The sequence below is a fragment of the Erpetoichthys calabaricus genome, chromosome 9 (assembly GCF_900747795.2).
Source record: "Erpetoichthys calabaricus chromosome 9, fErpCal1.3, whole genome shotgun sequence".
NCBI lineage: Eukaryota > Metazoa > Chordata > Cladistia > Polypteriformes > Polypteridae > Erpetoichthys > Erpetoichthys calabaricus.
Genome location: NC_041402.2, coordinates 38,571,912 through 38,584,525, shown reverse-complemented (window position 1 = coordinate 38,584,525; position 12,614 = coordinate 38,571,912). Strand labels below are relative to the sequence as shown.

Genomic DNA, 12,614 nt, shown 5'->3' with positions numbered 1-12,614 from the left:
AACTGTTTGTTATTTGCATGGAGGTGACCAGTTACATACATAAGTTCTTGTAGTTTTTAAAAAGATTTCATTGGCCTGTTGGTGGTATATGTGATTAATTTTCCTTGGTTATCAGTTTTGAAGAAATGTACTGATTGATGTAATATCTTGAATGTGCCATATTTTCTCCACTTCTTAATAAACGGACTTTACAATGTTATATGAGATACCACTCAAACTGTCTTTATTTTAAACTATTTTTTCCCCCAAAATGATCCATTTATTGTTTACTGACACATGGTTGGTTGTAACATTTTACCAAAGGTGAAAAATATTTTTGTCTGGAAAATCTGAAATTTAATAAGGATGTGTAGACTTGTGATATTCACTGTAAATGATATGCTCAAAAGTAGTCATTTCAAAACAAATATTTATACATATCTGTCAAAATTATTTGTTTATTGAAATACAACTCATTTTCTTAGTTATAAAAGGAGATAACAACCTTTTGTTATCCATCACCATAGGGGCAAAGGCCAAAAAAAAGAAAGAAAAACAAACAGTTGTTAATCTTTACAATGTAGAAAAAATTAAATCTACTCCTTAATCTTATTTACTTTATATATAATTGAAATGCTGTAACATTAACATTAAAATGCTTAACAGTATTTAACATACCAGGAACAGAATGCAATTGCATTTTGTCCCATACAGTGAGGAAGATGGTAAAGGAAACAAATAATCTAAGCATTACATAGAACTACATAAATTGTGGTCACCATGTCTATGTATCAATCAGATGGTACTTCCACCCCCAAAAAGAATATGGAAGGGATGCCAGAAGAAATGCCTTACTAAAAACAATATAAGAAGGTTGTTATTTCAAGACAATGCTATGTGTTTGTTTAGAAATTCATATATTGTGCTTGATGTTAGAAGTGATACATATACAGTATAAGAGAAAATAAAAAAAATCCATAATGAAATACCTAAGTGGATTAACAGTTTTATTGATATTTTGTTGTCAATGCACTGGGGCCTAGTCCAATGAACACATTAACTCACTATTAAGAAAATATACTTTTGGGTAGAAAAAAATGGTTGTTTCTGCTACAGAGCTGAAAATTCCTTGCAGGTGGACCTTCCAACGTGAAAATGACCCCAAATAACTCAAAACCACCTAACAAATCTTTACATAAAAACCAACTCAGTATTTTGAAAATTCCACGTTAATCTCAAGTCTTAAAACTTACAAAATTAGAGTTTAAAAATTAACAGCCCTCATTATTTCATTAACTATTAAGCAGGTAGAAGTTCTGGAGTTGATTCCAAGTGTGGAATTTGCATTTGAAAGCTGTCACTGTGTCCTCTGAATATGAGGTTCAAAGGGCTGTCCATGCAAGTAGAAACAGTCTGTAATTAGGCTGAGAAAACAAACCCATCTGAGAGACAGCAGAAACACCAAGATTAGTCAAATTAACCATCTGGTACATTCTTAAAGAGAAGGAATGCACTGGTAGTTCAGCAACACCAGAAAGCCTGGACATTACTGTGGAAGACAACTGTGCTAAATGATTAACAAAATTAATTTCTCAGTAAAGAAAACCCATTCACAACAATTAGCCAAACCAAGAACATCCTCTGGGAGGTAGGCCTATAATTGCCAAAGTCTACAATCAAGAGAAGACATCACAAAAGTAAATACGGAGTGTTTACCACAAGGTGCAAACCACTGGTAATTCTTAAGCATAGGAAGGACACATTAGACTTTGCTAGGAAATATTTTTAAAACAGCAATCTAGTTTTTTTTGGACAAATGAAATTAAGATCAGTATGTACCACAATGATTTATAGAAAAAGAATACGGAGAAGAGAAGGAATGGTTCATGATCTGTAGCATATCACATCATCTGTGAAACATGCTGGAGGTAGTGTTATGACATGGGCATGTGTAACTGCTAATAGAAGTAGATCACTAGTGTTAACTGATGATATGACTGCTGGCAGAAGTTACAAAATGACTTCTGAAGTGCACAGGGCTATCTGCAAAACAGATAGGATGGCGCCTCACAGTACAGATGGACAATGAGCCCAAACATATTGTGACAGCAAACCAAATGCCTTTCAATAACCAAGTCAATCAACTGACCTCAAACCAATTGAACATGCATTTCACATGCTAAAAACAAAACTGAAGGCAGAAAGTCCAATGAAAATGCAGCAGCTGAAGACAGCTGCAGTAAAGGCTTGGCAAAGCATCAGTAAGGTGGAAACCCAGCACTTGGAGAAGGCCATGGGTTACAGAATTCATTCAGTCATTAACTGCAAAGGATTTTCAACCAAGTATTGAAAATGACAGTTATATTCAGGAATATGTTAGTTTGTCAAATTCTTTTGAGCTACTGAAAATGGTGGGACCATGTATAAAAATGGCTATCTTTTCTAAAGGGCTCAGAAAATGTTTTTGTTAAATACCTTAAATTCAAACTGCAAGTCTACACTTCAATCATATTTTGATTGCTTCATTTCAAATCAATTTTGGTGCCACACAGAGCCAAAATTATGAAAATTGTATCACTGTCCAAATACTTATGGACATAAATGTAAATTGTCAAAGAGTGGCTTTGGTTTTTGCAACATTAACAATTTGCATTTTCAAACACAAATACACCATATAAGTTTCCATTTATAAATCATTAAGCATATCAATATAAACAAATATAAATATAATGTACAGTTTTCCATTTAAATATTATGTTTTTACACTGATTTAAAGTGAACAATAAGAGATGAGACTATTGAATGCAAATATATTCATCAATGAAAATCTCTTACTGTGACATTTTTGAGCTGATGAAAATTTACATGGAGGTAGGCTTTGATTCCATCAATAGCACCCGGAAGTGTAATTCCACGAATCAACAAAACAAGCAGGACAACATATGGCATTGTTGCTGTGATGTATACCACCTAGACAATTAAAAATCAAGCAATCCATGTGATTTACATTTGAAAAAACATTTATAGTTCTTGCATCTCAGTAACAGAAGCTCAATGTTGGACATCACAAACACGTGTAAGCTTGAGGTTTTTTGTAGAATACCACAGTATTTTAAATGCGGAAATCATTTTGACCATCTACCATACCTTTCCTGAGGTTTTCACTCCCTTTGACAGGCTGAAGAAGAGAATAAAGAGTACCACCACTAGACACATGGACAACTTCCAGTTAGGGGGACCCAGGTCATGAATCCCATCACTTGCATGTCGGCCCAGTACATTTCGTCTGTATAAAATGGACAGTAATAAAAAGAAAAATAACATAATTATGAGCACTGGTAAATACAGACTTGCAGAAAACTAGATAAAACAAATTTTTAGCCCAAAAGAGTAATTGTTTATCAAAATCCTGTGACCTAATGGACCCCATTTTCTGATTTGACTGACTTTTATACATACTAGGGGGCTCCGCCCCTTGCTCGCTTCGCTCGCCAACCCCTGTGTTTGGTCTACCAAATATACAATACAGTTTATTTTTTGTATAGCCCAAAATCACACAAGAAGTGCCGCAATGGGCTTTAACAGGCCCTGCCTCTTGACAGCCCACCAGCCTTGACTCTCTTAGAAGACCAGAAAAAACTCCCAAAAAAAAACTGTTGCAGGGAAAAAATGGAAGAAACCTAGGGAAAGGCAGTTCAAAGAGAGACCCCTTTCCAGGTAGGTTGGGCGTGCAGTGGGTGTCAAAAAGAAGGGGGTCAATACAATACAGTACAATACATAGAACAGAATAAATCCTCAATACAGTATAAAAATAAAAATTCTAGAAGTACGGAGTAGAATTTCACATTAGATGATATCGCATAATATGATTTGGATTTGTTTTAAGTCCTGGAGACCTCATTCATCAAGCTGCCTCCCCCATTTTGCCATTCCACATCGGAAATAGTGCTAATCCGATGAAAGGACCCCCTCATTCCCACGTCCCCATTCATCAGGGATGACTTTACCTTAGGCAGGCAACCTACAATTTAAAGAGATTGTTATTTTCTTGTGAATTGTTACATATGCATTATTTTCACTTTTACTTTAAAAACTTTTGTAAAAGCAATACTTGTTTCTTTATTTCCTGACCCGCGCGTGCTTACATCTCTTTCTTCCCAGACGTATACTACTGCTCATGTTGTGAAGGGTGTTGCGGCTGAACGTACGCTAAGGATATGCCTTTGGATCATTTGCTGTCTTTTTGCTGCTTGCTAGCTGCCTCTTCTGCCTGTCGCATGTCGTTGTTTTAAGAGCTCGGAGCACATGATGCTTGCCTGCCAAAAGCAATCCAACAACTGCTAGCTTAGAGGTCTGTTAACTTGTTTTAAATGATGGCTCACTGCCTGGTCTCGCGTGACGTTGTAAAAGCAATACCTGTCTTTTATTTCTGGCCCCGGGCGTGGTTGAATTCTTTCTTGCAGGATGTATAATGCTGCTCGCGTTCGGTTGGGGTAGCTGCTGTCGCCCTGCCCTTCGATCTTTTTAAAGCCTGTACAGCCGCTGTCCTTTTTGCTACAGCCCTGGGTCAATCTCTTGGCACCAAGTCTCAAGTTTACAGTCTCCCACGAGACGCACTGTGGCAAGTCTCCTTGGTCTTGCAGGTCTTTAAAATGTCTTTCGAGATTATCACGTATTGTAGCCTTGCGTTTGCTTTCCATTCCAGGATTTTCTTTTATATATAGGAAGAAAGTTTCTCAAAATCTAATCAACTAAACAAAATATTCAATAAGTGCTTAATATGTAAGGGAATGGTGAACTAAAAGAAGTCCATCATTTCAGTTCTCAAAAGATAAAACCTGAAAAATGAAAAAGTAATATAATAAAGCATAACTAGTAAAGTTTACCTACAAAACATTTACTGAAGGCTATTTTTCTCAAATGGATAATGTTACTCTGTTTGCAACTCAAACTTTTCAAAATAACCTTTTAAATACAGTATATTATTTTCATCTGTTTCCATTTATTTTATGTACTTTACAGATTTGACTGAAAAGTACTGGCAACCAAAAAAAGCAGCAAATGCAGCAGTAGCCAATGTAAACAACCATGTGTGGATGTAGTTTTGCAGGATCATGGAGATTGACTTTTGATGACCTAAAAAAGGACCTGGCAAACCATTTGACAGATTAGGAAGGGTAGGTGGGACATTGCCTTCGCTGTTGTGGGGAGGTGAGATTAAACATTGGCTTCAACTTAGATATTGTTTGAAAGTGGAAGGAACACTTTAAGTAACTTCTAAACAGGGGGAATACAGCTTCCTCGGAGAGGATGTGAAAGCGTGCTAGTAGGCACTGTATTATCCTCCATTGCATATGAGGTCACGGTGGAGATGAAAGAGTTTTGTGGTGGCAAGACAATACTATTAGAAGAGATCCATCCAGAAATACTGAAAACACTGCATGCTGTGGAGGTGTTTTGGCTAACACGACTATTCAGTGTTGCGTAGCAGAAAGAGAAATTGATATTGGCAGGCTGGAGTTTTGATCTCTATTTACAAAAAAGGATAAGTGGGTTTGTTCCAATTACTAAATGATCACATTCCTCTTCCTCCTTTGGAAAGTTTATGCTTGTGTACCGAAACAGAGACTCCATCTGATAGTTGAATTTTACATCTAAATGAAGCAATATGAATTCAGTCCTGGCTGTGGCAGAGTGGACCACAAATGCTCTATATGTGTACAGATGCTGTACCTGAAGGATCATGTGAATCTGTCAATCCTATCTATGTTCAATTTCTGGATCTGGAAATACTTATGTCTATTTACTCCATGGTATCTGGTCTGTTTATCTACAGAGAGCTGTGCATGCATACTTGAAAGTCAAGTCCTTTCAATATGGCCTTATGCACTGCTACAATTCTTCAAAGGTTCTCTTATAATATTTTTATAAAAGCATAATTCACATGAACAGATCTTTTTGAGAACAACAGACTCTCTAAGTAAGAAAACTTTTGTGTACTTTTTTATAGTACAAGACACCTCCAACATAGTAATAATTTCAGTAGGCCATGTATGTCTTTTATTGTTATTTAGTTGAAGGTCATTAAAATTAATTAGAAACAATGTATGACAAATTCGATTGTGACAACTGAAGCTGAACTACTGATATATATGCATAAAGAATAATGGATGGGCATTTTTGACTAATTTTGTATTCAGTTATATGGACACAGTATTTAAAAGTGAACTGAAAAAAAAAAAATATATATTTTTTTAAGTTTTATTGTTTAAAAATTTGCTGAAGGGATGCAAAGCATCTGACAGAGTATTGGTGTGCAGTGTCTCAAAGGCAAACCTTCCAGCTGAGGTTTGCATGCTTAGTTGTCACAACATATTACTACAGGGAAAGATTTTTTTCCCCAACAGAAAAGTGTTGCACTTAGTAATGTATCTGGAAGGTTTAGGGTAAATAACAACCTCTTTCATTGTTAACACAATTTATACATATTAGTTTGTTCTGCAAAATGTTTAAACTGTAATCCCTGTTACAATTAAGCAATATGTAAGGCACTTTTCTTTCTATCTTTTTTTTTTTTTTTGCAAAGCCTCGTTGTGACTTAACACTACTCTCCATTCAATCAGTGGTGCAGGTCAGCTATATATTTTAAAGTACACAACATCAGTGAAAATGGATAAAAATTGTACAAAGTGTAGAGAGATGGGAAGCCATGATACACCTTATAATATGTTGGAGCAGCACTGCATGTGGAGGATTTTTCTTTTTCTTTGTGAAAGCAGCCATGCTTCTTCTCCTTTGTAAAATTACATGTTGTTAGATAAGTAGGGTTAGTAGATTTTACTGGGGAAACATTTTAAGGGTACACCAGGGAAGAATTTGGGGGTATTTGGATTTGGTATTTCTTTTAGAAATGTTACATTAAAGAAATTTGAACTACAAGTAGTCATAAATCCTCCACAGCCAATAACTAACAGTATATCAGCTCAATGGCATTTTTTACCCTGGTTAAGCTCCTGTTAATATATACACACTTCAAATGAATAACAAAGAACAACAAGGGTATTGTTGATGTTTAAGCTTTTGTGTTTCCACCATAAATACTTCAAGGTAATGGTTGTCTATGCTGCTTGAGATCCCAAAGCCAGCCTTCTTCTGGTGGCCAATTTAGAAATTATCGCTTATGAGTTAGTAGGTGCATTTACATGTGTGGACATACCCAAGGAAATCTTTAAGGATCAGGGGACACTGTTTACATCAGAAACATTTAAATAAATAACCACATTAAAAATCAGAAAACCTCAAGACTTCTATGTATGATCCATAAACAGATGGACTAGCAGAAAGTTTTAACCATATCCTAAAAAAGTTGAGAGAAGCTAATGAAAGCAGAATGGAAGGATTGGCATTAACAGCTCTCTCTTATTCTGTCTGCAGATTCCACAGTTTTCCTCCTTTGAGTTGCTGTGAGACAAACCAAAGGGATTCTCAGCTAAACCACGGAAGGGTGGGAGGCGGAGTAAAACACCCAAACAAACAAACATACTGGAGAATGCTGCACAACTGTGTCAACCCTTGAATGGATGTGCCCCAGTGTGTGAACACCTAAAAATGCTCTGGGCACTAAGACAGTACATTAACATTACAGCACACTCTTGCATGACATCCAGCCAGGGGCCAGTGCCATAGTGCTCATACTGAACTCCCATTTTAATCTTTTAGTTCACTGGCAAGTAAAAGAATGAAAAGGCTTACTAGATTATGCCATGCAATTGATGTCTTAACGAGCTAACATACCAAACTGATTTGCTGAAACCTTAATTGCTTCAAGTTTTCCTCTCATTTTATTCTCCAAATAAAACACATCTGACTGTAGTCTGGGAGCGGTCTTAAGATAAACTGTCAACAGAAAATCTCACCATGTACCTCAGTCAGAAATTTATAAGGGAACACGTATGTAGCCACTTCTCAGGATTTCATTATTGGAATGGAAGTTCACTTTGGTCTTGCAGTAATATAGTGGATGGCTGCACACAAAGAAGCAAATCTCCGGGTCACTAGGTGGTTTCTGAATTTTCAACAATTCATATTCAATGTGATCAATAAGGGACTCTCCACAATAACGTTGATGCTTTCACTCTCTGTCTCAAGTCCATGACCTCATTGCTAGGTTGTGGCCCCAGGGTAGAGCTGAAGGGGATGTGGGAAGAAGTGGTCCATATTAGATGTGCAGGTATAGTATTATTTTACAGAAAATGAATTTAAAGGCACACTGGTAAAGGCTTTTGAGGTTGCACAACCACTCCCCAGTCTTCCTTTCCTCCTATAACCAGAGACAGAGAGGCACACTGAAGAAGACCAATGACTCCATCCCTAACTCCACACCTCTACCTCTTTTACTAAAAACAGGCAAAAGACCTGCTAAACAGCACCTTTATTTTCCATCAAAAATCATAACATCTAGCCTACTAATAAAGGTTTAGTGGACTATATATAGGTAAAATCTCATTATAGAGAATACTAAAGTAACAAAATTTTCAAAATAAAAATACTTTTTGTTGGGCCAAACAAACAATCGTACAACATTAACGATACGTAAACTTCAGTATAACAAACATTTTTTCTACCAAAAATGGCCACCAAAGAAAATAATGTGATGCAAAGTCACAGTACAGGTATACATATTTTCCCCATAATCATTATAACGAAATTTCAGTATAATGAAGTATTTTTATGGTACCATGAATTTCATTACAACATTAGTCCATCTGTATTAGTTTGTAAATGTTTCTATCACATTCCTCAATATGCTGCACTGGGCCCATAATCCTTTTGGTTGGTTACATAAATCACATATTGGTATCATTTAGCTAGTGGGACCTCTTACGAGAAAATCTATGTGTGTATATTTTACAGCATATACATATATATGTGTCTGTCAGTCTGTATGTTCTCTATACAATACAACACCCTCTCTCCGATATATAACAGAAAAAATTGACACTGACAGTCCCAGTGTTTTTTTTTTTTGTTTTTCCTGTGTGCTATAGTTTGCACACCAGTGCCACCTGCTGGCTCAGAACACAAACATCCGAACAGACTGAAGCCAAACCAGCAGACAAAATAACCAGAATTTAACATTACTAACCCAGGAAACGCCACGTGCTACTTTGGTCTACTGTAATATAAAAAGAAGTATTGTGTACTGTTACAGGGGTGTTTTAGGTGAGGCTTGATTGAGATTAGACATGCAGCACAACACAAAGGAAAAATTTGTTGTGTAATTCCTGATTTGTCTGCTTTTCATTATTATTTAAGCAAGTCAGGCATGACAGTATTCATGGTTACAACCCAACAATGAGTTACTGCAATTCTGTAATCAAATCGGACCCAAAAAGAATAAATTCTTGACTCACGAGAGCAGAGACACTGATGAAGGCAGTGTGGATGATGGATGGGTCAGATAGCAATAACAACTAGGTCACCATCTTTTCAGGCCTGCAGGTAGAAAAATTCTGCCTATAAATTGTATGTGCCTGAGATGGAATCAGAGATCAATACGGCTGGTAGAATATAAGCCCAGTATGGGAGATTTTTGAATGCAATATTGAAGGCATTCATTATAAGCACATTGTCTTGGAGCAAGATATGTTGTTTGGTATAGACATTTAGAGTAAAAAAAAAAAAAAAAAAACCTCAAACCTTAAAAATTCACCTAAATTGTATTACAAATTTGCCCATTCTGGGCAATAAAAGGAAAGGATAAAAAGTGTCAACAGTCAGCGCATATTTGTTCAGCACAAATGTCATATAAAATATTTTAAAAACTATAAAAAATTGTTCATATTCAGTATCTGGGTTTGATTATGCTTGTTTTTATCAGACAATAAAAAAAACAGATAGTAATAGTAAAACCAGTGTAGTAAGCTTTTAAACTCCAAACCCGTTAAGTGTATAGTTTTATTTGATTGTGACACAAAACTAAACTCCATAGTAGCTCTTTAACCATACCATAATTACTAAAACTGAAACTAATAGATATAAAAATAAAATACAAATGTCTTTGTGAAATAAAAACTAAATTAAAACTAAAAATACACAATGAATGAAAACTAAAACTAAACTGAATTTCTAAGTAAAGTCAGAAAAAATATAGAATAAAAACTAATATAAAAAGGCAAAACTTTAATAACCTTGATCAGAACCACTCTGTTGACAACATTTTTGCAAAAAAATGTCCATTTGTCACTTTACTTATAGCCAGGTGTCTTTGTTATTAACTAACACTGCTCATTTAATGCAACTTAAGACCCTTACATTTTGTGTGTCTCAGAGATCTTTTATGAGGTTCAGGTGATTATACATTTAGCTGCTAGATTCCTTTTAAGCATATACAATATATTTCACCATCCACTACTGAAGGTCAAAATTCTTCCTTTTTAATTTTTGCATTTTACAATTCTTTTCTGCAAATCTATATTTTAGATTATAAATTAAACAAATAATTATGGCTAGTAATCTTTTTCTTAAACTCTGATAGACTGTACTATACATGTACAATGTAAATTTTTAAATGGAGTTTTCCCTTTCCCTGTAGGAGATACACACAAATGTTGAAAAACTGACTAATAAAGAAAATGTGTTAAATCAATTTGGCCCCCATTCAAAATTAAATATAAACAGGAAGTACACTCAAAGGTATATTCTGAAAGATAATATAAACAGTACTGAATGGCCAAATATTTGCAGAAATTTAAAAAATCATTCAAAGAATGTGTGTTTGGGGGCCAGGGGATGTATTCGAGCTTTATAACATTTGCCATTAAAGTTTATATAAGAAAAGGTTTTGGTTTGATTGCTCAGAGAAGTTGGTAATGTCAGGATTACAAGTCTAATAAAACTTAACATTATTAAAACACACCTTTTATTTAAAATGTCTGTAACACATGCGAGTATCCAATTTTGTCCAGTATGAAATATTTAATAATATCACTAGCACACCAGTTTAATTCCCTTGACAATAAGACAACAGACAGAAATTAGTAGGTATGCCCAAGACTCAGCTGCAGGTCCTAATTTCATTTACTTAGAAACCTGATTACATATTCCACTTTACCCCTTACAGCAAAGCAATAATGACAAGGAATGACGGCTACAGTTCTTCCACAGTTCAATGCATTCTGAATATCCTCCTCAAATATTTGAGAGATAAAATTCTGGAAACTTTAAGCATCATAGGAAGCCTAAACATTACATGCTGGGGACGCATGTTTGCCAATCTTTCATAAGGGAAGAGAGCCAGGGGAACTTTTTTGTTTCATTTTTTAAACTCTCCAATTATTTTAGATGCATCTATCTGTCTTTGCTTAAAGGCTATGCAATTCCCCCTGTTATGATCTCAATTATAAAGCTTCATCATTTTTGACATTAGCTCCTGTATTGGCAGAGAAGATCAAATGTTAAATTTTTCTATTAGACACTTTATGATCCTAATTTCTGCCAATATTTAAATGGAATGATCTTTTAAAAACAATTAGAACTGTAATTATGAGTGTAACTGTAGTCACCCAGCTACCTTACTAAAGTACAGTTTTGTTACTGAATATAAAATGAGAATTTTTGTTTCTGCTATGAAACGTAATATACCATTGCACTTAAACCAGTCTTTACTACAGGATAAGAAACAAGGCCGAATTATTCACTGATATGATCATAATCATAATGAATCCGTTTATTTATTTATTTATGCTGATAAGGCTTGTAAAAAGAATAAGATTAAACATTAGGCAACAACAAATATAAAAAATGTTACTGAGGTATAAGAAGAATAATGCAATCAATTTTAAATGCTCTTATTGACCTTAAATAAGCCCGAAGAGCAAAAAAATGAGTTAAAAACTTAATAAATAAAACTCTAACAGATTATTAAAACAAATTACCCAAAATGTGCAAGAAAAAAAAAAATGGTCAAGAAATAGTAAGGCCTTTAGTTAACCAATCACTACAAGGTTAAACATGCTATGTCTATGAATAGCCCCTTAAGTCCATAGAAATTAAACTCATTTTACTTTAGGCTTAATGTATAAAACAAGCAGCAGCAAGCTGTACTTATAAAACCAGAGTGCCTCTAGACATTCTTTATCCTTCAGGACCATGATGGAAGACAGCTTTTCAACACACAGTACAACTGTGAAGCACCTTGATCTTACCTTGATTCAAAGAAGACACTGAAATCATTGCATAAAACTGCAAATACAACATTAATCCAAAAAATAAAAAATGAATGAATTCCAGTAATTACACATTTGGTTTGTGGAGCTTGTAGATTGTACATGTGACTGCGTTGATTTTTATTCAGGCACATTCTAAAATCGCATGTGTTAGGCTAATATTGTAGGCATGGAGCTGGCCAGTTTGACATCTGTGGCAGAGCGACAGGCGCTGAGCAGGCTCCTTTCAATCATGGAGAAACCACTGCATCCACTAAACAGTTTCATCTCCAGACAGAGGAGCAGCTTCAGCGACAGACTGCTGTCACCGTCCTGCTCCACTGACAGACTGAGGAGATCGTTCCTCCCCCACACTATGCGACTCTTCAGTTCCACCCGGAGGGGTGTAAACGTTAACATTATACAGTT

At 35.3% G+C, this 12,614-nt stretch overlaps 1 protein-coding gene across 2 annotated transcripts in view; it reads right to left on the bottom strand.

Moving 5' to 3' along the window:
* slc6a2 (solute carrier family 6 member 2) overlaps positions 1-12,614 on the bottom strand; it is an 84,484-nt gene that overhangs the window by 42,022 nt on the left and 29,848 nt on the right. For both annotated transcript variants that reach the window (XM_051932152.1, XM_028809319.2), the window contains exons 5-6: positions 3,127-3,265; positions 2,815-2,949 (exon numbers count right to left, since the gene is read on the bottom strand). In XM_051932152.1, coding sequence (XP_051788112.1) covers positions 2,815-2,949; positions 3,127-3,265 — 274 coding nt within the window. The remainder of the gene's footprint in view (positions 1-2,814; positions 2,950-3,126; positions 3,266-12,614) is intronic.